The 19,851-nt window shown below is 56.3% G+C and overlaps 1 protein-coding gene across 1 annotated transcript; it reads left to right on the top strand.

The window, feature by feature from the left end:
* Positions 1 to 746: 746 nt before the first annotated feature.
* On the top strand, positions 747 to 19,409 carry SERINC2 (serine incorporator 2). The gene is made up of 10 exons (XM_046027560.1): positions 747 to 867; positions 10,078 to 10,239; positions 10,999 to 11,192; positions 11,635 to 11,714; positions 12,103 to 12,240; positions 12,949 to 13,118; positions 14,800 to 14,890; positions 15,202 to 15,343; positions 17,703 to 17,921; positions 18,848 to 19,409. The coding sequence occupies exons 1-10, from the start codon at positions 829 to 831 to the stop codon at positions 18,981 to 18,983; spliced, it is 1,371 nt and encodes a 456-aa protein (XP_045883516.1). The 5' UTR covers positions 747 to 828; the 3' UTR covers positions 18,984 to 19,409.
* The last annotated feature ends 442 nt before the right edge of the window (positions 19,410 to 19,851 follow it).

Genomic DNA, 19,851 nt, shown 5'->3' with positions numbered 1-19,851 from the left:
GGTCAGTTGGCTGGGAATGTGACCCACCCACCCTTCTGACTTCCTTAGCTTAGCTGGGAGCCAGCGTTTGGGCTTCTCTGGGGAGCAGTAAGTCAGCCAGCAGGAATGGCTCAGGGGAACGTGTGGACCAAGACAGGAGTCAGTAGAGCTTGAAGAAGGGGTGGGTGGAGGGAAGGATGGCTGAAGGAGTGTGAGGCCAGGGTCTTAGGAGAAACAGGGATGATAAGGAGCTCACATTTGTCAGGCATTTACTATGTGTTGGAACAGCCCCATGAGGTGGGTATCTTCATTTTACAGATGGGGAAACTGAGGCTCGGAAAGGTGAAGTGAATTGCCCAAGTTTCTTTATCAGATCATGCACCATACAACACCTATGTATTGGGTGGAGGCTCTACGCCAAGGAGTTTGGGGTGACCATCACTTGGCTTCTGCCCCTTGTGAGGGGACAGTGTTGTAGGGTCGCGCTGTGGCCTCATTGGGGTTCGAACCCAGGTCTCGGTATTTCCAAAACCTGGCTTTGTAACAGGGCTTGAACCTGGGGCAGAGTCGGGTACCGCTGCATGCCTCACATGGCCGCGGGAGTCCCAGGCCCTGTCACTTTCTCTACCGGTCTTTCCTGGCGCACCTGCCCCAGGAGGTGAGTCCCCGGAGGCTCCGAGAGCCGCCGGAAAGTGGCGAGAGGCTTCGGCAGGTGGGGCGGGGCGGGGCGGGGCGGGGCGGGGGCGGGGCCCGACCGGGGCGGGGCGGGGCCAGGATCTGGCGCCTGGAGCCCCAGCAGTCCCGCCGCCCGCGCCCCGCACCCCGCGCCCCGCGCCCCGCGCCGCCGCCATGGGGGCCTGCCTGGGGGCCTGCTCCGTGCTCAGCTGCGTGAGTCCTGACCCACCCGCGCGCCGCCCGCTCCTTCGGCCCCGCACTTTTGTCCCGTCTTCTTCCTCCACATAGTTTCTTCTTTTTCCTTCCTCCAAACTTGTCTTTCTGGGCCCGCACCCCGCCACCGCGCCCCTCGGGTCCCCCAGTCCCTTGGTCCTCCCACCCCCTTCCCGGACCAGCGGGCGCCGGGGACAGCTGGTGTCCGGTGCTCGGGTTACCGCGGGGGAGGGGTTGGGGCGCGCCCGGGTGGCGGGGCTGGGGGAGGGGCGGGCCTTGGGAGGGCTCCCCTCTCGGGGACTGGGGAGACTGAGGCCCAGAGCCCGGGGTGGGAGTGCGCGCTGGGGCCCCACCTCGCCCAGCTTGGGGACATCCTCGCCTTCCGCCTGTCATCTCTCTCAGACGTTCTTACTTCTTTGTGTGGCCCACCTAGTCCCTGCCCCACTCTGCAGTGTCTTTTTCCGTCCCTCTGGACGTCTGTCCGTCCCTCTGGCCGCCGGTCCGTCAGTCTGTCTCCCGGCCCGCCTGCCTCAATTTGCGCTTTTATATGTGTCGGACGTTTGTTTCTGTCCGTTTGTTTATCCCGCTCTCTTTGTCCGTCCGTGGCTTCTCCATCAGTCATTGCCTGTCTCACAGGTGTCCATCTGTCCTACCGTCCAGCCTGTCTTTCTGCATCCTGGTCTCTGCCTCTTTCAGACTAGCTCACACTAAGTCCTGGGGACTTCCCCAGTGAGCCCCAGGCCCTTCCCCTCTAGGCCCGGGAGCCTGAAACGGGGGTGGAGAGGAAGCCCCTATCTGCCTTCCTAAGCCACGCCTGAGTGAGATGGGTTTGGGTTGCCAACTGCCAGCAGGCCCAGCTCTGGGTTGGAAGACCCAGGAATTGAGGGAGGCTAGAGTGTGCGGGTGGTGGTGGTGGGGTACTGCTTTGGGGCTGCAGCCAGCAAAGGGGAGGAGCTGGGAGGCCCCTTTTCCTTTCCCTTTTCCCAGCCCCCTCTCTTTTCCCTCTTCCCCTCATTAAATCTGAGGTTCATTCAGGCAGCTCCCTCCCCCTCTGCCCTACACAAAGAGAAGCAGAGAGAAGAGGGGGGTCTGGTGGCTGCAAATCTCAGGACTTGCTTTCCTTTGTCCCTGATTCCTCTGTGCGTGTGTGTGTGTGTGTGTGTGTGTGTGTGTGTGTGTGTGTATGGGCTGTAGGGTTGGTGAGCTTAGGGATCTGGAGATTACTTTGCAACCATTTTCTAAGAATGATATATGCACTGAGAGGCTCTAGAGTGGGCCCCTGGACTGTCTCTTGTCCTCTCTGGGCCTCCACTTACCCACCTGTGAAGCATGTGTGCGCACGTGTGGGCCCGTGCCCACAGGAATGAAGAACAGGTCTCTGAGATTCCTTTCTGCCCAGCGAATTCTAGGTTTGGGCTGGGTCTGACCAGGAAGGGTTTGCTTCCTGGTAGGGGAGAGAGCGCTTCCTTGAGGTTGACCAGTTTTCCATTTGGCCGGGCTGGCCTGGGAGTGGTCCATGTTGAGAGGCTGAGGGGCCACTTGCCAATTCCCTGTGCCTCTGTCTCCCCATCTGATCTGCCTCCTCCACGGTTCTGTTTGAGGAAGATCGAAAAGTGCCCCACCTACTTCCTGGCCACGGTGAGTGGCGCTATTGTAACCTCCTGGAGAGTGGGTGGAGAATTCCCTTTGCAGCCTAAGCTGGCCACTGAGTCATGGAATCTTACAGTGCTGAGACCAGAAGGCACCTGACGGCCTGGCTCAAACCCTCAACAAACTGCGGCTCAGAGAGGTCAGCCGACTTCCCATAGGTTGCACAGAGAACGGACAGTCAAGATGAAAATCTGATTCGTGGTCCAGGCTTCCGCCCACACCTTCCCTCCCTTCACATCCCAGATGCCTGAGGGACAGGGCTGGTCCAGGGTAGAACTGGGAGGTCCACTTAATGAGTATCTAATGTCTGCAGGGGACCTGTCCCTCCTTTCAGTGACCTCTCTGAGGCTTCTGACCTCGGACATTTACTGATTTCCTACCACATGCCAGGCACCGTGCTGTCTGGTTGGTTCTCTCGCCAGCCCTCTGACACAGTCACCTTATCTCCGTTAATGATACCAACAGCAGCCATGACCAAGGCGTCCTCACTCAGGACCCAGCGCTGTTCAGTGGTGGCACAAGCCAGTGCGTGGTGAGCCCTGTGTGTGTGTTTTCTCATTCACTTCAGCCACGGCCCCGGTGAGGCAGTTCTCGTGATTCCCATTTCACAGATGACAAAACTGGATCAGAGAGGGAAGGTGATTTCCCCACAGCCACACAGTATTAAGTGGTACAGTTGGGTGTTTCTGGACACTGATAACAACCTATTTCAGGGGCACCTGGGTGGCTCAGTCAATGAAGCAACCGACTCTTCATCTCAACTCAGGTCTTGATCTCAGGGTTGTGAGTTCAAGCCCCGTGCTGGGCTCCATGCCCAGTGTGGAGCCTACTTAAAAAAACAAAGAAACAACAAACCCAAACCAACCTGTTTCAACAGAGATGTGTGCCATAGGAGGAAAGTTCTAGTACGGGGTTCCTGGACATCTTTGGGGGGAACATTCTGGAGTCTGTGGATCAAAGGAGAAGACTTCCAGGCATGACCCATTTGCATCTGCCCATCATGACTTTCGGTCAGCATTTGTATTGGGCCAAGGGTGAGCCCTGGCTCAGAGGAGATAAGATGGGCCCAAGAAGCAATGGGAGTCACCAGGCCAGCCAGCACTTGGTGGCCTGGACGGTGAACAAATGCCTAGGGAGGGCCTTGTCTGATATCTGCATGCCATTGGATCTGTCTATGCCCTGCCTTCAAGGGAGCGTGGAAAGGCAGAGGATGGGACTCAGATCCTGGCGTGGCCTCTCCTGGGCTGTGTGACTGTGGCCACAGTCCCCTCGCCCCTCCCTCAGGGGCAGAGGGTGAGGAAGTGGAGAGAGCAATGGTGCCTGTCTCTCAGCACGTTGTGAGGATTAAGCAGGATGGAGAGGGGCACTCTGACATAGTGAGCACGAAGCTGGCCTGCAGTGGCCGCTCTAAGCACGCTGGAGTGGGACTGTGCTCCAGATCACATTCGAGGAAGTGGGGGACCAGGGACACTGGGACTGACGGTAGAGCCTGGGCTCTGAGCCACTTCACTGCCCCTCCCAGCAGCTCATCTTATGGCTGAGGAAACTGAGTCCCACGGCAGGGAAGAGAGACCTGTCTAAGGCTCTCCTGCAAGCTGGTGGCTGCGCCAACACTAGGTGATCTATTATGCTGCTCGTGGTGGTGCGTGTGCCCTGAGTAGTTCGGGGGCTGACCTCTTCTCTGCTGGGTTTCCTCTGCTCCCCGGTTGGCTCGGCCAGGATTGGAGCTGTTCACGGAGTCGGCAAGGTGCACCCCATCCTCGCCGGGACCAGTTTTTTGTCCCAGTTGAGGCAAAATGTACGTCACATAAAAATGTACCACTTTAGGGGCGCCTGGCTGGGTCAGTCAACAGAGCATGTGACTCTTGATCTCAGGGCTATGAGTTCGAGCCCCACGCTGCGTGTAGAGATTACTTAAAAATAAAATCTTTAGGGGCGCCTGGGTGTCTCCATCAGTTAAGCCTCTGCCTTCGGCTCAGGTCATGATTCCAGGGTCCTGGGATCAAGCCCCACATTGGGCTTCTTGCTCAGCGGGGGAGTCTGCTCCCTCCCTCTGCCTGTTGCTCCCTCTGCTTGTGTTCTCTCTCTCTCTCTAGCAAATAAAAAAAATAAAATAAAATCTTTTAAGACATTTGCATTGTAACTTTTTTTAGTTTTCAAGAAGCTTGTAATTTATTTCATGACATATAGATGATGTACCATGACATATTATATATATCAAATATATATGTGTATATATGTATCATATATATGATATCATATGTGATATATGATACATATATGATATGATACATATATGACATATATGATACACATACATATATATATATATATATAAAATGGTTATCGAGGGTGCCTGGGTGGCTGCCTTAGGCTCCAGTCGTGATCCAGCATCCTGGGATCGAGGCTCCCTGCTCAGCGGGAAGCCCGCTTCTCCCTCTCCTACTTCCCCTGCTTGTGTTCCCTCTCTCTCTCTGTGTGTCTCTCTGTCAAATAAATAAATAAATAAATCTTCTAAAAATTTTTTTTAAAAATGGCTATCGATTTTTATGATATCGAACTGATATCATCCCAAATGAACGGTAGTGTCCAAAAGGGGAAATACTGTGGGTTGAAACACACAGGAAAAGCTCTAGGCTCTGCCTCCTTTCCCTTGGCGTCTGTTCTGCTAGCTTGCTCTCCTGTTCCTAGAGGTACTGGGCACCGCCCCCGGCATCTGTCTTCCATCTGTGGCCGAAGTGGTCTCCCGGTAAAGCAGATCTGATCCTCTTCTCCTGCGGGATGCTTGCTCATTGCCTTCAGGAAAAGTGCAGACTCCTTGGCACGGCCCGTGGAGACCTTGGCCAACACTTGCATCAGCCCTCTGCCTTCTTCTCTTGATAGCTGCCCCTCAGAGAGTGTTTCTTGGAGTTTTGGCCGTTCTGTTGTTCCCTTTGTAGGTACATCTTTCCCTTCCTCACCTGGCTGGCTTCTTACCCTTCCTTGAAAACGGATCCCTCCTTTTTCCCGATTGTGGTAACATACACATAACATAAAACTGATCATTTTAACTATTTTTTTAAATCTTTTTTTTTAAAGATTTTATTTATTTATTTGACAGACAGAGATCACAAGTAGGCAGAGAGGCAGGCAGAGAGAGAGGAGGAAGCAGGCTCCCTGCCGAGCAGAAAGCCCGATGTGGGGCTCGATTCCAGGACCCTGGGATCATGACCTAAGCCGGAGGCAGAGGCTTTAACCCACTGAGCCACCCAGGTGCCCCCATTTTAACTATTTTTAAGCGTGTGGTTCAGTGGCATTAATTAATTCACATTGTGCGATTATCTCCACCATTCATCTCCAGAACTTTCTCATCCTCCCCAAATTGAAACTCGCTACCCGTTCAGTGATAACTCTCCATGCCCCTCTCCCCAGCCCCTGGAAGCCCCCAGTCTACTTTCTGTCTCTGTGAATCTGACTGCTCTAGGTCCTCATATCAGTGGAATCAAAGGACATTTGTCCTTCGGTGTCTGGTTTATTTCATTTGCTACAGTGTCTCCACAGTCCATCTGTGTTGTAGCAGGTGTCAGAATGTCCTTCCTTTTTAAGGCTCAGTAAGAGTTCCTTGTATGGGTAGCCCACACTGTGTTTCTTGATCATACATCAGTTCATGGACACGGGGGGCCTTCTTCTACCTTTCGCCTATTGTGAATAATGCTGTTATAAACACGGGTAAGCAGGTATCTGTCTGAGTCCTTGCTTTTGACTAATACCCAGAAGTGGAGGGTCAGTTTATTTATTTATTTTTAAGATTTATTTTATTTATTTGAGAGAGAGAGAGAGCACATGCACACACAGAGCAGAGGAAGAGGGAGAAGCAGACTCCCCGCTGAGCAGGGGGCCTGACGCGGGATTCCATCATGACCTGAGCTGATGGCAGGCGCTTAACCAACTGAGCCACCCAGGTACCCCCAGGTCAGATTATTTGAAACAAAACAACTTTAAACTGTGGGCCCAACCCTAGCTGACCCCCACTCCGCCTGCCTGGTCCCCCAGGAATGGTCCCGAGAACCCACATCCCTGGCTTTCGGGGCAACCAGGAGAGAATGTGAGTGATCGGTGACAGCCTGTTCCCACCAGGCCAAACCGCACATGGTTCCAGAGCTGTCCAGCTTGCCTCAGGGGGTGGTAAGCTCCTTGTCATTGGTGGTGTGTAAGCAGCAGAAGGCTGCCTTCCGGGTGATTCTTCATTAGAGAGGTGGGACTAGATGAATGCCAAGGAGCCTTGCAGCCTGAAAACTATAAGACCCAGGGCTTTCTAAGAGCTGATTCCCCATTCCAAGAACCAGGCTACTGCGAAAACGTGCTCACTGTTTTGGTGTTGCTCTGTTGCTGCTACTCCCCTGAGTCCCATTGGGGGCGGGAGCGTAATCTTAGCACAGGAGCAATGTCATGTCTGCCTTGGCCTTTCACCTTGTGTCATAAATGTTAGTCTGTGTTGCCCTACGTCCCGGTGACTTGTTTCTTTCCTGCCCCTGTAACGTTCCATGGAATAAAGGGACCACCACGGGCCCCTGGCACGGGACATGGAGGTTATTGGCAGTCTCTTGAGATTCTAATAAGCTCATAAAACCCAAAGCTTTGTGCCTATTTTGGTTTTTCGTCTTAATCTAAAATTTTTCTCTTTTAGCAATAAAACCAGCTTTATTGAGGTAGAATTGATATTTCCCTATACTTCATTATATGTGCCCCCCAAAGCGTTACCTACACGTCTACGGCACTCAGCAGAGATCCCTTGTAGGGACCACGATGTACGGATGGGCATTTAGTTAAGTTCCCCCCTAGTACTTTCTGGGTGTGAGCAGCGCCACAGTGAACTTGCGTGTTCCTGTGTGTGTGTGTGTATGCACGCGTCTGTCCTTACCCCTGTGGGCTGGTACTTCTGCAGGAAGGGGTTCTTATAGGAGCGATGCCTGGGGATGCAGAGACTGGGTCAGAAGGCACGAGGGATTCCAAGGATGCGTCAACAGCCACTGGTGGGGACTGGGGGGGGGGGGGTGGTGCTGTGTGTTTTTCTCTCCCTGACCTCCTCTCTCTGGCTACTGGCCCTTGGAAATCCCGAGGTTGCGGATATCAGGAACACCTGGCTTTTGATCTCCAAGAATCAGGGTCAATTGAAAGGCCAGGCTCCCTGAGGGCCATGGTTTTTCTTATGTGTCAAATGTCTCAGATTGAAGTGGTAACAAGTCAGAGCCAGGCCCTGACTCGTGCACTTTAACACATGGTTCCTGAGACCGATGCTCTCGGGCCTTTGTGGGTTTCCTCTGGCAGCCGAGGGATTGTTTCCGTCCCTGGGATGTTTTGAAATTAAGTGAGACTGCCATCAGTGAGCTAGTGGGCCCTTGGTACAAACAGACATGAGCTCGAACCCCAGCTCCTTGGCTCACCTGCCCTGTGACCCCATCGTCATGTCACTCCTCTAAGTCATTTTCCCCATCTGTAAAGTGGGACGTCAGTGATGGGGTCACGTAGATAAGGGGCTTACCACGGAACCCAGCAACTCCTAAAGGGATGCTGTCCCGCTTCTTGAATCTTAGTACTGTGGTCCACTTGCTGGGTGACTCTGGCATCATCTTAACTTCTCTGATCTTGGTTTCCTCATCTGTAAAATGGGGCTGATCGCTAGTCTGTCTCATAGCCAAAGTGTTCTTTACGGTTTATAAAATACATTTCTGGCATTTGCTTATCCCTTCACCCCCAAAAGGCAGCCAGGGGTGGGGGGCAGGGCTTGGGGTAAGACCTGCAAGATGTAACCAGGAGTTGCTGGGCCAGTTAGGATTTGAGCCATGAAGAGGAAATTCATTCTGCAGGTGTTGCATTTAGCCACCATGTTGTACTTGGCCTTGTAGGCGAGAGAGAGGGGTAACAAGGAACATTTCCAGGGGCGTTTCCGCTCTTGGGAAGAAGGGAAGGGGAGACGGGAAGGCAGCTACACCTCAAGCAGAGTGTGTCGCACACCTTGAGACCATTCCAGAAAGTTGAATGCCGCAGGGTCTCTGAGGAGTAAGGTGCCCCTTTTAGCCCTCCCTAGAGGTGCCCTCCCTAGAGGCTGTCTTTCAGCGTAAGGCTGTTCCTGTCCCTCCCAACTTCAGACCCTCGCCGGATGCCCTCAGCTCCTAGGAGCAACCCCAGGGCTCTGCACATGGCTGTCCGGCCCCACCAGCCTGGCTGACTTCCCCACCTGCCACTCCCCACCTGCTCCCAAAGCTTTGGCCACAAGGGCCTCTTTCTCTTCCTCCATCGCCCAGCTCCTGCCCGCCCCAGAGCTGCCCTCCACCTGTGCTCCCTCTGTCTGGAACACTCTTTCTCCCCCTGCTCGGGGGAGGGCCCCCTCATTCTTCGGCTCAGCTCAAATGTCACTTCTTCAGGAACGGGACCCGCATCCCCAGTCTGAAGTAGGCCCCTGTCAGTGACACTCAGGGCAACAACGACCATGACGGGTGGAATGGTTGTTGGGTTTCTTTCCTGAGAGCTCTTGACTCTTACATACCTGGGTGAGGAGCTGGGGTGGTCTCAGGGGAGAGAAACCGGTGACCGGATGTGTTTGCATGTAGGTCAGATCCCCAGGAGGGTCAGTCTGTTTTGGGATGCCAGCTGGGAATAGTGGCCTTACCAGGCCCCATATGATTTCAGCCGGCCCCAGGGAGGGCAGGGGCTGATGGCCGCTTGGGCAGCGGAGCTGGGAGAGGGGTGGAGGCGGGGGAACGGGAAGATTGTCCCGGCTGTCCAGGACAGGGCCAGCCCCAGAGCAGATCGCAGCCCCTCACGACTCTTCCATTCCTTCAGCACATGGTTATCCCAGGCCGACTGTTCCTCACGGGCTTTACGTGTGTCCAGGTCCACGCCAAACACGTTACATTTGTTCAGTCCATAGTCCCTGAGCTCCTGCTGTGAGCCGAGCACGGTTCCCATCGCTGGGTCTACACAGCGAACCAAACCCCGGGCCCTGGCGGAGCTCACATGCTGAAAACAGGAGGTGGACAAACATGAATTAAAAGAGAAAGCCAGTCCCAGGGAGAAACGCTAAACCGCGAGGGGGAAAAGAGAGCCGGAGTGCATTGCAATTTAAAATTCCCGTGAAAAGTTGGTACTGTTATGATTCCCATCTTATGGAAGAGGAAACTGAGGTTCAGAGAGGTTGAGTGAGGTGTGTAGGGCCGCTGCACAGCTTATCCGTGTTGGGGCTGGTCTAGAGCAGTCCATCCATCCGTCTATCCATTCATCCATCCTTTACCACGCTGCCTCCCCCTACATAAGAAACAGCGTGACCCAACCTTTTCGAAGCTTGGTTTCCTCGGAGCCCTTTGGGGCTCGAACCGTCTGATCGATGGGATCATGTCTGAGAAGGAAGAGGGCGCCCCTGCCTGGTCTAGGGAGGGCAGGTTTGGCAAAGATCTGGAGACATGGAGAGGGCAGGTGGGGGGTGCTCCTGCTTGGCTGGGGAAGGGGAAGGGGGAGGGGGAAGAGGAGAGGAGGCAGGAAGTAAGGGGACCGTCCCCCCCCATGGCCCTGTCCTTCCCACAGGTGTCCTGCCTCTGCGGCTCTGCCCCCTGTGTCCTGTGTAGCTGCTGCCCCTCCAGCCCCAACTCCACCGTGACCCGCCTCATCTTCACGGCCTTCCTCTTCCTGGGGGTCTTGGTGTCCATCATCATGCTGAGCCCCAGCGTGGAGAGTCAGCTCCACAAGGTGAGGGGTCCCGCGGCAGGCAGGGGCGTGGGGCAGCCCGTGGGACACGGCTCTCCAGGCCTGGGGCGGAGGAGGGGTGCGGCTTGAGGTCCCAGCTCATGGAGAAGGCTGGGCAGGAGCGTCCCGGGGCTGGTGATGGGGGCGTTTCTTCATGTGGGGAGGAGAGTTTGTTTCTCATAAGCCTGAGGTCCTTTGAAGAATCTTATGGATCATCATTGTTACCCCCCTGGATGCTGGCCCTGGGCCGTGTTTTCCCTCCTTAGTTCTCGAGCCCTGTTTGGGGACCTCAGTCTACCCTTCATCCCCAGCATCTCAGAGCCTGGCACAGACCCGGGGCCATATTTGGGCCAGTGGCTCTGACATTTCAGTGTACGGGGAAGTAGGAATGCCCTTGGGAGTGTGCTAGAAATGTGGATTCTTGGACTGCACCTCAAACACTGGTTCTGTCTGAGAAAGCCCTGGAATCTCACCTTCCCCCAGAGTCCCCGGGGGTTCTGGTGTAAGTGGTGGGGGGAACACTCAGTCCTGCTTCCCACAGTGCCATGCAGTCCAGAGGCCATGGGGGTGACAGCAGAGAAGCAAGCAGAGTCACAATCTGTCACTGGGCCGTGTGTCCCCATCTGTCCCCAGGGGCCACTCACAGGACTTCAGGCCCAGGGCTGGGAAGGGGTCCAGATGGTGGGGATGTAGGGAGTCTTGGCAGAGTTGGCCCAGGGTTCTGCGGGCAGGGGGCCTTCACGCTGCTCTGTCTCCCTACAGCTGCCGTGGGTGTGTGAGGAGGGGGCCACGACGACGCCTGTCATCCTTCATGGCCACATCGACTGTGGCTCCCTGCTCGGCCATCGTGCCGTCTACCGCATGTGCTTTGCGACGGCGGCCTTTTTCTTCCTCTTCACCGTGTTCATGATCTGCGTGCGCAGCAGCCGGGACCCCAGGGCTGCCATCCAGAACGGGTGAGGGCAGCCCCCCCAGCCTGCAGCTGGGACCCCCACTGTAGTTTCTGCCCCCGGCCGGTCTCCAGCGGTCTCCGGGCCCTGCCCCCAGACTCAGGAGCCACCAGAGCTCAGCGATCAGCTCATTTAGCTCTTTCCACTTCTCAGATGAAGAAATACAAGTCAGAAAGGGTGAGAACATGCTTAAGGCCACACAGCACTTTAGTGACACAGTTGGGACAAAAACCTGGGTGGCCACCGTTGCTCTGACTTAGTCCTTCCCTCTGTCCCTCAGGGATTTTTCTAGGGCCAGGGCAGACTATGCTCATCAGACCATCAGAAAACCCCTCTTCACTTGCCCCAGGACCCAGGACCTGCTCTTGGGGGTGGGGGTTCTACCCTGACAAGGGTGCCAGCCCTTGTCCCCTCCCCCCACTTAGCGCCCTGGTCTATCCCCCAACAGATTTTGGTTCTTTAAGTTCCTGATCCTCGTGGCCATCACCGTGGGTGCATTTTATATCCCTGAGGGCTCCTTCTCCAACAGTAGGTGGTCTTGGTGGGAGGGACTGGGTGGGGGGGGGTCCCAGGAGGGAGGTGGGGTCTCCGGAGGGAGGAGCACTAGTGGGGGTTGCGCTTTGCCTCAGGACACAGACCTCAGGCTGCTGCTGGCTGGGTAGGAGACAGCGCTCTGGTGCTTGCCACATGGTCTTTGGGCGATATGGCGGGGGCTGAGGGGTAGGGGGGCGGGGCCAACCTCACCCCTGCCCCATGCCCTGCCACGCTGCCTCTCCATACATGCCTAGGGGTTCCCCGAGAGCATGGACATTGCTACTTCTCAGGCTCCCCATTACAGGGCATGGCATAAAGCCTGGCCCTCAGGCTGCCCCCCCGCTGCCTCACCCCCTCACCCCTGTTCCCTCTCCCCATGCAGTCTGGTTCTACTTCGGTGTCGTGGGTTCCTTCCTCTTCACCCTCATCCAGCTGGTGCTGCTTATCGACTTCGCTCACTGCTGGAACCAGCGGTGGCTGTGCAAGGCCGAGGAGTGTGACTCCCGGGCCTGGTATGCAGGTGAGCCATGTCCCGATGTCGCCATAGCCTGAGGAGCAGTGGGTCCCCAAGCTGGAGGAAAGCCTCGGGGGGCATCTGGAGCAGCCCATGCCCTAGGGCGGCAATGGAACCAACCGGGGCTGATGGAAGGAAGGGGGGATGCGTGTGGGCAGGGGCGTCTGGTCCTGGGGTGACTTTGGGGGGTGGTAAGAGGGGAGCTGGACCAGAGAGGCCTTGGCGGGGTCTAGTTCAGCGGTTCCTGCAGGATGGGCCTTACGCAGCCAGCCCAGACCAAACGGAATGACACTGGGTCCCTGAAGCCCCCGGGGCAGATCGGGTCCCCGCTCAGCTCCCTTTCCATTCTCCGGTGTTGACCAAGGAGGAGGGCTCATTGAGGTGCCAGTTAGGTTTCAATGCCTCTCGAAAGCGGCCAGTCTCTACGATGAGAGAGCTAGGCTTCAGCGGGTCCCTGTGCGGCCAGTGGACTTTGTGAAAGACTCTTGTGTTCACTGTATTTCTTTCCATGGTTAACTTATTCATGGCAAGTGAGTCCTTTTAGTTCAAGATGGGGCCACAGCTCATCAGGCGCTGGTGAGTGACGGACACTGATATCATTCCTCCGATGAGGAAGCCGAGGGCCCACACATGGGGCTGCCCGACAAGCCCCCCTCGAGGGTAGGGGGGTCTCTATGCCTCCTGACCCAACCTCTCGCCACCCCTCCTGCCCAGGCCTCTTCTTCTTCACCCTCCTCTTCTACACGCTGTCCATCGTGGCCGTGACGTTGCTGTTCATCTACTACACTCATCCCGGCACCTGCTACGAAGGCAAGATCTTCATCGGCCTCAACCTCACTCTCTGCTTCTGCGTCTCCATTGTCGCCGTCCTGCCCAAGGTCCAGGTGAGCCTGCTTGTCTCTGCCCGTCCTGACGTGGGGCCCCTTGGCGTGGGGGGACTTCTGGTAGGAACCTGGGGGTCTTGGGGAACGGCCATCAGTCATAGAGGCTCGGGCTAAGGGTGTGGGCTCCCGAGTTGGCCTCCTTGGCTTGGAGTCATAGCTTTCATGGCTACTTGCTAGGTATCCTTGGGAAAGTGCCTTACCCTCTCTGTGCTTCTCTCTTCTCCCATGTAGAAATGAGGGTAATACCTACGCTTTGGAGTTATTTGCAGGATTGAGATAGAGTTCGTGAACCCAGAGAACAGGGCCTGGCCTATAGATATCTATCAGGCGTTAACTGTTGTTATCCTTGTTGTGTTTATGGAAATCAGGAGACCGTTAGGGAGGACCACTGAGTGACATCTCCCAGATCCCTTCAGCAAGTGGTGTTGGGAGGTGCTGTTGCAGTCCCCAGTCCCAGACCCTCTGGCATAACGGGTGGGCCCCCCAGGTCATCGTGAGCTCTTCAGCAAGAAAGCCCTATGAGCCCAGGGGTGCCTCATGGTTGGGGATCTCAGCCCACCAGGGGTTTCACAGGTAGCCTGGGGAGCCTTTGAGGGTCTTTAGCAGAAAGGTGGGGAACCTCCCTTCTCGTCTGAGCCTCTATTTCCCAGTGAGAAAACTGAAGCCCAGAGAGGGTGATGCCTCTGTCCCAGCTCACACAGTAATCAGTATTCATTCAGCGACGACTTCCAGAGCGCTTGCTGTGTGCTGGGCCTTCTCGGAGATGTTGGGGTGTAGCTGTAAGGGGAGACTAACAGCGCTCCATGACCTGTCCTGTCACGTAGTCCGGGCGCCACCATGGTCCCCACTTTCCAGACCAGTAAGGGGAGGCTGAGAGGAAGAGAGAGACGCGCCTGACGTCGCACAGCTTGGGGGGCGGGGGGTGAGCTGGGGGCGGCGCTGGCAGATTGGACCCCGAGCCTGTGCTGCTTATCAAAGTTTGGATTCCTGTTTCCAAGCGTGTGTGTGGTGAGCGGGGGGAGGAACAGCTGGCAGGAGACGAGGTCAAGGGAGATGATTTGGGATCATACATGCTGTGTGGGAAATAAAAGAGAGTGGGCAAAGGTGGGCGGGCCGGCAGGGAGGGGAGCGGGTGCTGCTGCAGGGGTTAGGGTGTTGGGGCCTCACGAGAGCTCCAAGCTGAGGCCTGAATGCCAAGGAGAGGCTGGCTGTGTGGAGATGGTGGGGAGGACCATGTCTGGGGGTGGGCACAGCGAGTGCAAAGGCCCTGAGGTGGGAGAGGGTTTAGTGGGTTCTGTGGACAGAGAGGAGGCCAGGTTGGCTGGAGCGCAGTTGGTGGGGAGGAGCTTGCTGGTGGTTGGGGGGCAGGTGGAAACGAAGGCAGGGGCAAAGCAAGGAGGACTTTAATTCAGAATGAGAACGGATGCCGCTCTGGGGTGCGTTCTCAGAAGGGAGCGACTGGGATAGTCTGTTAAGAGAAAGAATGAGGACTCCACCTTTGAGTGGGCGTGGGTGGTGGGTGGGTGGCCCAGGAGCTGTGTTCTCCCGAGGGGTGTGGGGTGGGATGGCTCTAGGGTGGCGGGGGTTCCTGAGGCCCCCCGGTGTGGTATGAGTGAGCTAGGAGTGGGTGGGGTGCCCCCCAGGTCTGACGGGGCTCTTCCTGATGGACCACTCTTACCAGGAAGCCCAGCCCAACTCGGGTCTGCTGCAGGCCTCGGTCATCACGCTCTACACCATGTTTGTCACCTGGCTTGCCCTGTCCAGTGTCCCCGGTGAGTACAGTCCTGGGTTTGGGGAAGCCTGGGCTCCTTCCTGGGTCAGCAGCAGGCTTCCAGTGGGCTGGGGACCCTTACAGGTGACAGGGACATCTCAGCCCAGCCTGTACCCCCTCTTAGTCCTTCAGGGAGGTAGGAGGACCCTAGCTGTTCCTGGAGCTCTTTCTCTGTCGTTTGTCTGCCAAGTCCTGTCTGTTGCTGGGATTTGGATGGTCAGTTGTATGTCTGTCTGTCCATTTGGGTTGGCTCTCGACCCTTCCTCAGACCTGGCCTACAGGGGCTGAGGAGGACCATGCTCCCATCTCTAGACCAGAAATGCAACCCCCACCTGCTGACCCACTTCGGCAACGGGACGATCCTGGCGGGCCCCGACGGCTACGAGACTCACTGGTGGGATGCCCCGAACATCGTGGGACTCATTGTCTTTATCCTGTGCACGCTCTTCATCGGGTATGGGGGGGCATCTGACTTCTGGGGAGGCGTCATGACTGGGGGCCTGAGCGTGCAAGTGAGGGGAGGACATGGGAGCCCAGACCCCAAGGAGGAAGACACCTTTAGCAAACACAGATCCAGCCCTGTGCTCGTGCAGAATGGTCCCTCTGAGGGTGCAGCGTGACTGGGCAGCAGGGGCACGGCTGGACGCTGCTTCCTGGCCCAGAGCCCCCTTCTTGCCCGCCAGCCTGGCACGTGCCCAGCTCAGTAGGGTGAAGGCACCTAGGGGGGACCAGGGAAGAAGCCTGGACTGCAGCCAGCAGGGGTGGGCTGTGTCACTCACCTGCTATGGGGTCTCAGGGCAAGTAGCTTCACCTTTCTGAGCTTTTGTGATGGTGGAGGGTGGTAACCTCCAATGCCAGGGGTGGTGGGGACCCCACAGTATCACCTGGGAGAGGGCAGCTCAGACTGAATATCACATAACAGCTTTTTTTTAAAGGGGCCTCTTAGCAAGGGCTTATCAGTGTGGACTCTGGAGCCAAACTGCCTGTGTTTGAACATGGCCGTACCACTTAGCAGCAGGGAGATCTTGGGCAGGTTGCTGCACCTTTCTGTGCCTTGGTTTGCTTATCTGTCAAACAAAGATAAAAATAGTCCCTGCTTGGCAGGGTTGTGGAAGGGCGGTCGATGAGTTAGTATGCATAAGGCACTTAGAAAAGAACTTGGCAAGTAGTCGGTGCCAAATTATTGTTTGCTTTAATTGCAAATAACTGGGAGCGTTTGCACAGCTGGGGGACAGCAAGCGAGTGGCTGTTGTGGAAGTCACCAGACAGTAACATGAGTGTAACTGGCATGCACACCAAGTCCGGCGGACCCACAGCCGGCTCTGCAGGGCCCACGGCCGGCGCCACTCTCTCCATCCCCGAATGGCTGCCTGGAGGAGGCCTCCGCCCAGCTCCTCTGCCCTCCCGGAGTCGTCCATCCATCCCAGGCAGGGCATGTTTTCTTCTAAGCAGCACACCTGTTTCCCAACATTCTGAGGCTGTTTCATATTTTGTTTCGCCCTTTTTTCAAATCCTGAGGAAGTCACTCTTTGTTGCCTCATTTGATGCTTTTCTCAACCTGGGAAGACCCAGATCTCCTCCCTGTTACAGATAAGGAGATGGGAGGAGCGGCCCCCTGTCTGAGCCCGCATGGTGGCTGCAGAGCCCCCAGACTTGGAGTGGCGCCCCTGCTGCTCCCCAGACTCACCTCCCTGGACTGCGGTCACGGGGCTGTGCCTCTGAGAGCCCAGGGGCCTTAAAAAAGCATAGTGCTTTTTTAAGTTTTATTTATGTATTCGAGAGAGAGAGAGAGAATGCAGGAGGAGGGGCAGAGGGAGACGGAGAGAGAGAGAATCTGAGGCAGACCTCCTGTTGAGTGCAGAGCCGGACACAGGGCTCGATCCTGCGACCCTGAGATCTTGACCCGAGCCGAAATCAAGAGTAGGACGCCTAACCGACTGAGCCACCCAGGTGCCCCCTTAGCACACAGTTCTCAAAACCCAGAGAGCAAGGAAGCAGCTGCAGCCACAAGGGCAGGGACCGCTGAGGACAGCTGCCGTGCCCAGCTGAGTCACCGGGACCTGGGCTCCCAGGCACTGGAGATCAGCATGATGTCTGATGATGACTGGGGTCGGAGAAGCTCCGCGGGTGACTTCTCAGCTTGGTGGGATGTGGGTGGGGTCCCCATCTCCTTCTGGGTCACTTTTTTTCCCAAATGCGAGTTGGGTTTTCAGAATAGCCCGTGTGTCTATTAAATACTGTTAGAAACATCAAGACCTCATTACAGAAATGACCAAAAAAATCATTACTGCTGGTGGTTTTTTTTTTTTTAATCATAAACATGAAGAAAGGGGACATCATTGGTAAAACTACTCTAGAAGGAAAACAATGGCAAATGAGTATTCCTCATTATTAATACGGTCAGTGGATGCTGTCCCGGGGGTGGTCCCTTGCAGTACTGGGTACTCAGTACATATTTACGGGGCTGGCCGATGGACAGCCCGAATAACAGCGCCTGTTTCTCTAGTTTTACTCTGTGCTGGGCACAGTGCTGAGGGCTTTACCTTATTACTGCTCCTGGCAGCTCTACAAGGAAGGTACTGTAACCCCTCATTTTACAGAGGCTCAGAGAGGTTAAGTGTCTTGCCTAAGGCCACATAGGAAGTGGAGGTGGCGTTCAGAGTCAGAGCAGGGAGTGGGTGGGCCCAGAGCCTCACCACCAGGTCACCAGGCCCCAAGGTCCTGGAACCACCATGCCCACCCTTAGGACCAATGCCCTGGCTCACGAGGCCCCCGGGCGCTTCCTCCCTGCCTCCCCCCTCCCTCCCCCCCAGGCTGCGCTCCTCGGACCACCGGCAGGTGAACAGCCTGATGCAGACAGAGGAGGGCCAGTCGGCGCCAGAGATCGTGCAGCAGCGGCAAGTGGTGGCAGAGTGCCGGGGCCGGGCCTTCGACAATGAGCAGGATGGCGTCACCTACAGCTACTCCTTCTTCCACTTCTGCCTGGTGCTTGCGTCCCTGCACATCATGATGACCCTTACCAACTGGTACAGGTACACGAACCCAGGCGGACCGCGTGGGCTGTGCAGGGGTGTGGGCGCCGCATACATCCTCTCCCCTCCCCCGACCTCCCCCCCTCCATCCCTCCACCCTGGCTTCTCCTGATGCCTGCTGCAGGTTTGGCCACAGGGGGGTCTGTCTGGGACTCTCCGCAGAGCCTGCCCATCCAGGCCCCAGCTGCCAGGCCAGTCTGCTCAGTAGCTTGTGCCTTCCCTAAGTGCCTGAGAAAGGGAGAGGGAGGTTACAGGAGGGGACACGGCCTGTGCAGGGCAGTTGAGGCTTACAGATCAAGAGTATAAGGTCAGAGTTGGGATTCGTGACGGGAGAGTTAGGATTTAGAGTGTACGGTTAGAATTGGTTACAGGGTCAAGAATAGGAGTCCTGAAGTCAAGGGTTGGGGACTGGGGCCGTATGAAGTCACAGATTTGGTTCTTCTGGTTAGAATTGGGGTTAGCCAGGATTGAAGTTACCAGCTCATGGAACTAAGATCAGGATAACAAGGTCAGGGCTCAGGACTGGTGTTACAGAGTCAAGGGTTGGAATTAAGGTCAGAGATATCAGAACTTGGTCTTAAGGTCAGGGTCAGGGATGGAGTTAGAGGACTGAGGGTCAGAGTCAAGGTTGGAGGTCAGGACTAAGGTCAGGAGCTCTGGGGTCCCAAAGGCAGGGACCGGGAGTCAGGTTATAACATTAGAGTCTAGGACTGGGGTTAGTGTTGAAATTGAGGTCAGGGTCAGGTCTGTGGTATTAATCAAAAGCCACATTTAAGGTCAAAGACAGAACCAAAGCCAAGTATCAAAAATATCAGAGATGGGGGGCTAGAGTTACAGAGTAAGAGCCAGAGTGGAAGTCAGGGGTCACAACTGGGTCATAGGGTCAGGACCAGGACTGAGGTCACTGGGACGATGGTGTGTTCCAGACCCGGTGAGACCCGGAAGTTGATCAGCACGTGGACCGCCGTGTGGGTGAAGATCTGCGCCAGCTGGGCGGGGCTGCTCCTTTACCTGTGGACCCTGGTGGCCCCTCTCCTCCTGCCAAACCGGGACTTCAGCTGAGTCGGCCCGCCCAACTGCTGCCTTGGGGCTCAGGGAATCAGCCACGCTGAGCCCCTACCCCAGCCCACCTCCAGGACTTGCTCCGGAGCTGGGCCCCCTGTTCTTAGTGCCTTTGGGGATGGGGAACCTCAGACCCAAACCTGAGTCCCACCTTCCCACTGCCTCCAGACCACAGAACTGCCTCTTCCTTACCCGTGTCCCCCATCCCCTGCACTCACCCTCTGGGAAAAAAGGGGCCGTTATTTTCAGGCTCTCCCAGAGAGGGATCCCAAGGAGACAAACCCTCAGAGCCACTCCCCAGGATGGGGTCCCCAGCACTGAGGCCCCGGGTGGTGCTGACCACATCCCCCAGGGCATGCCGCCCCCTTCTGGGACTCCGTGCCTTACTGAGTCTCCACAACTTTGCGCAATAAAGCAGCTAATGTATGTACCTGCCCATGTTCTGTGCCCCCCACGCTCGGGCGCGGCCACCATGCCTTCTGGGGCCAGTGTGGGGGCAGAAACAATGTCAGAGCAGAGGAGGCCAGATGAGGGACCCCAGGCTCTGTTCGGTAGGGCCTGAAGAGCCTTGGGGCAGAGGAAGGGGAGACTACAGGGGAAGGAGGATAAAGGGAGTCTGGGGGCCAGGAAAAGCGCTGGAGAAGTGTCCACATGAGGGGTGGTGAGGCCAGAGTCAGGGTGGAGTGGAGAGTTTGGTGGCTGATGGGGCCATCTTCATCGTCCTGCCAGTGCCCGCCCTGAGCTCCTGCCCATCTCCAGCCCGCCACCAGGGTCCTACTCCTTCTTCCTGCCATAGCCATAATCCTTCTCACCAGCTCTGGGCCAGGTGCCTTGGAGAATGCAGAGAAGAATCTGACCCAGCCCCAGA

The sequence above is a fragment of the Meles meles genome, chromosome 1 (genome assembly GCF_922984935.1).
Source record: "Meles meles chromosome 1, mMelMel3.1 paternal haplotype, whole genome shotgun sequence".
Lineage (NCBI taxonomy): Eukaryota > Metazoa > Chordata > Mammalia > Carnivora > Mustelidae > Meles > Meles meles.
Note: the sequence above shows the minus strand (reverse complement) of the source record. Positions and strands in the feature narration are given on the sequence as shown.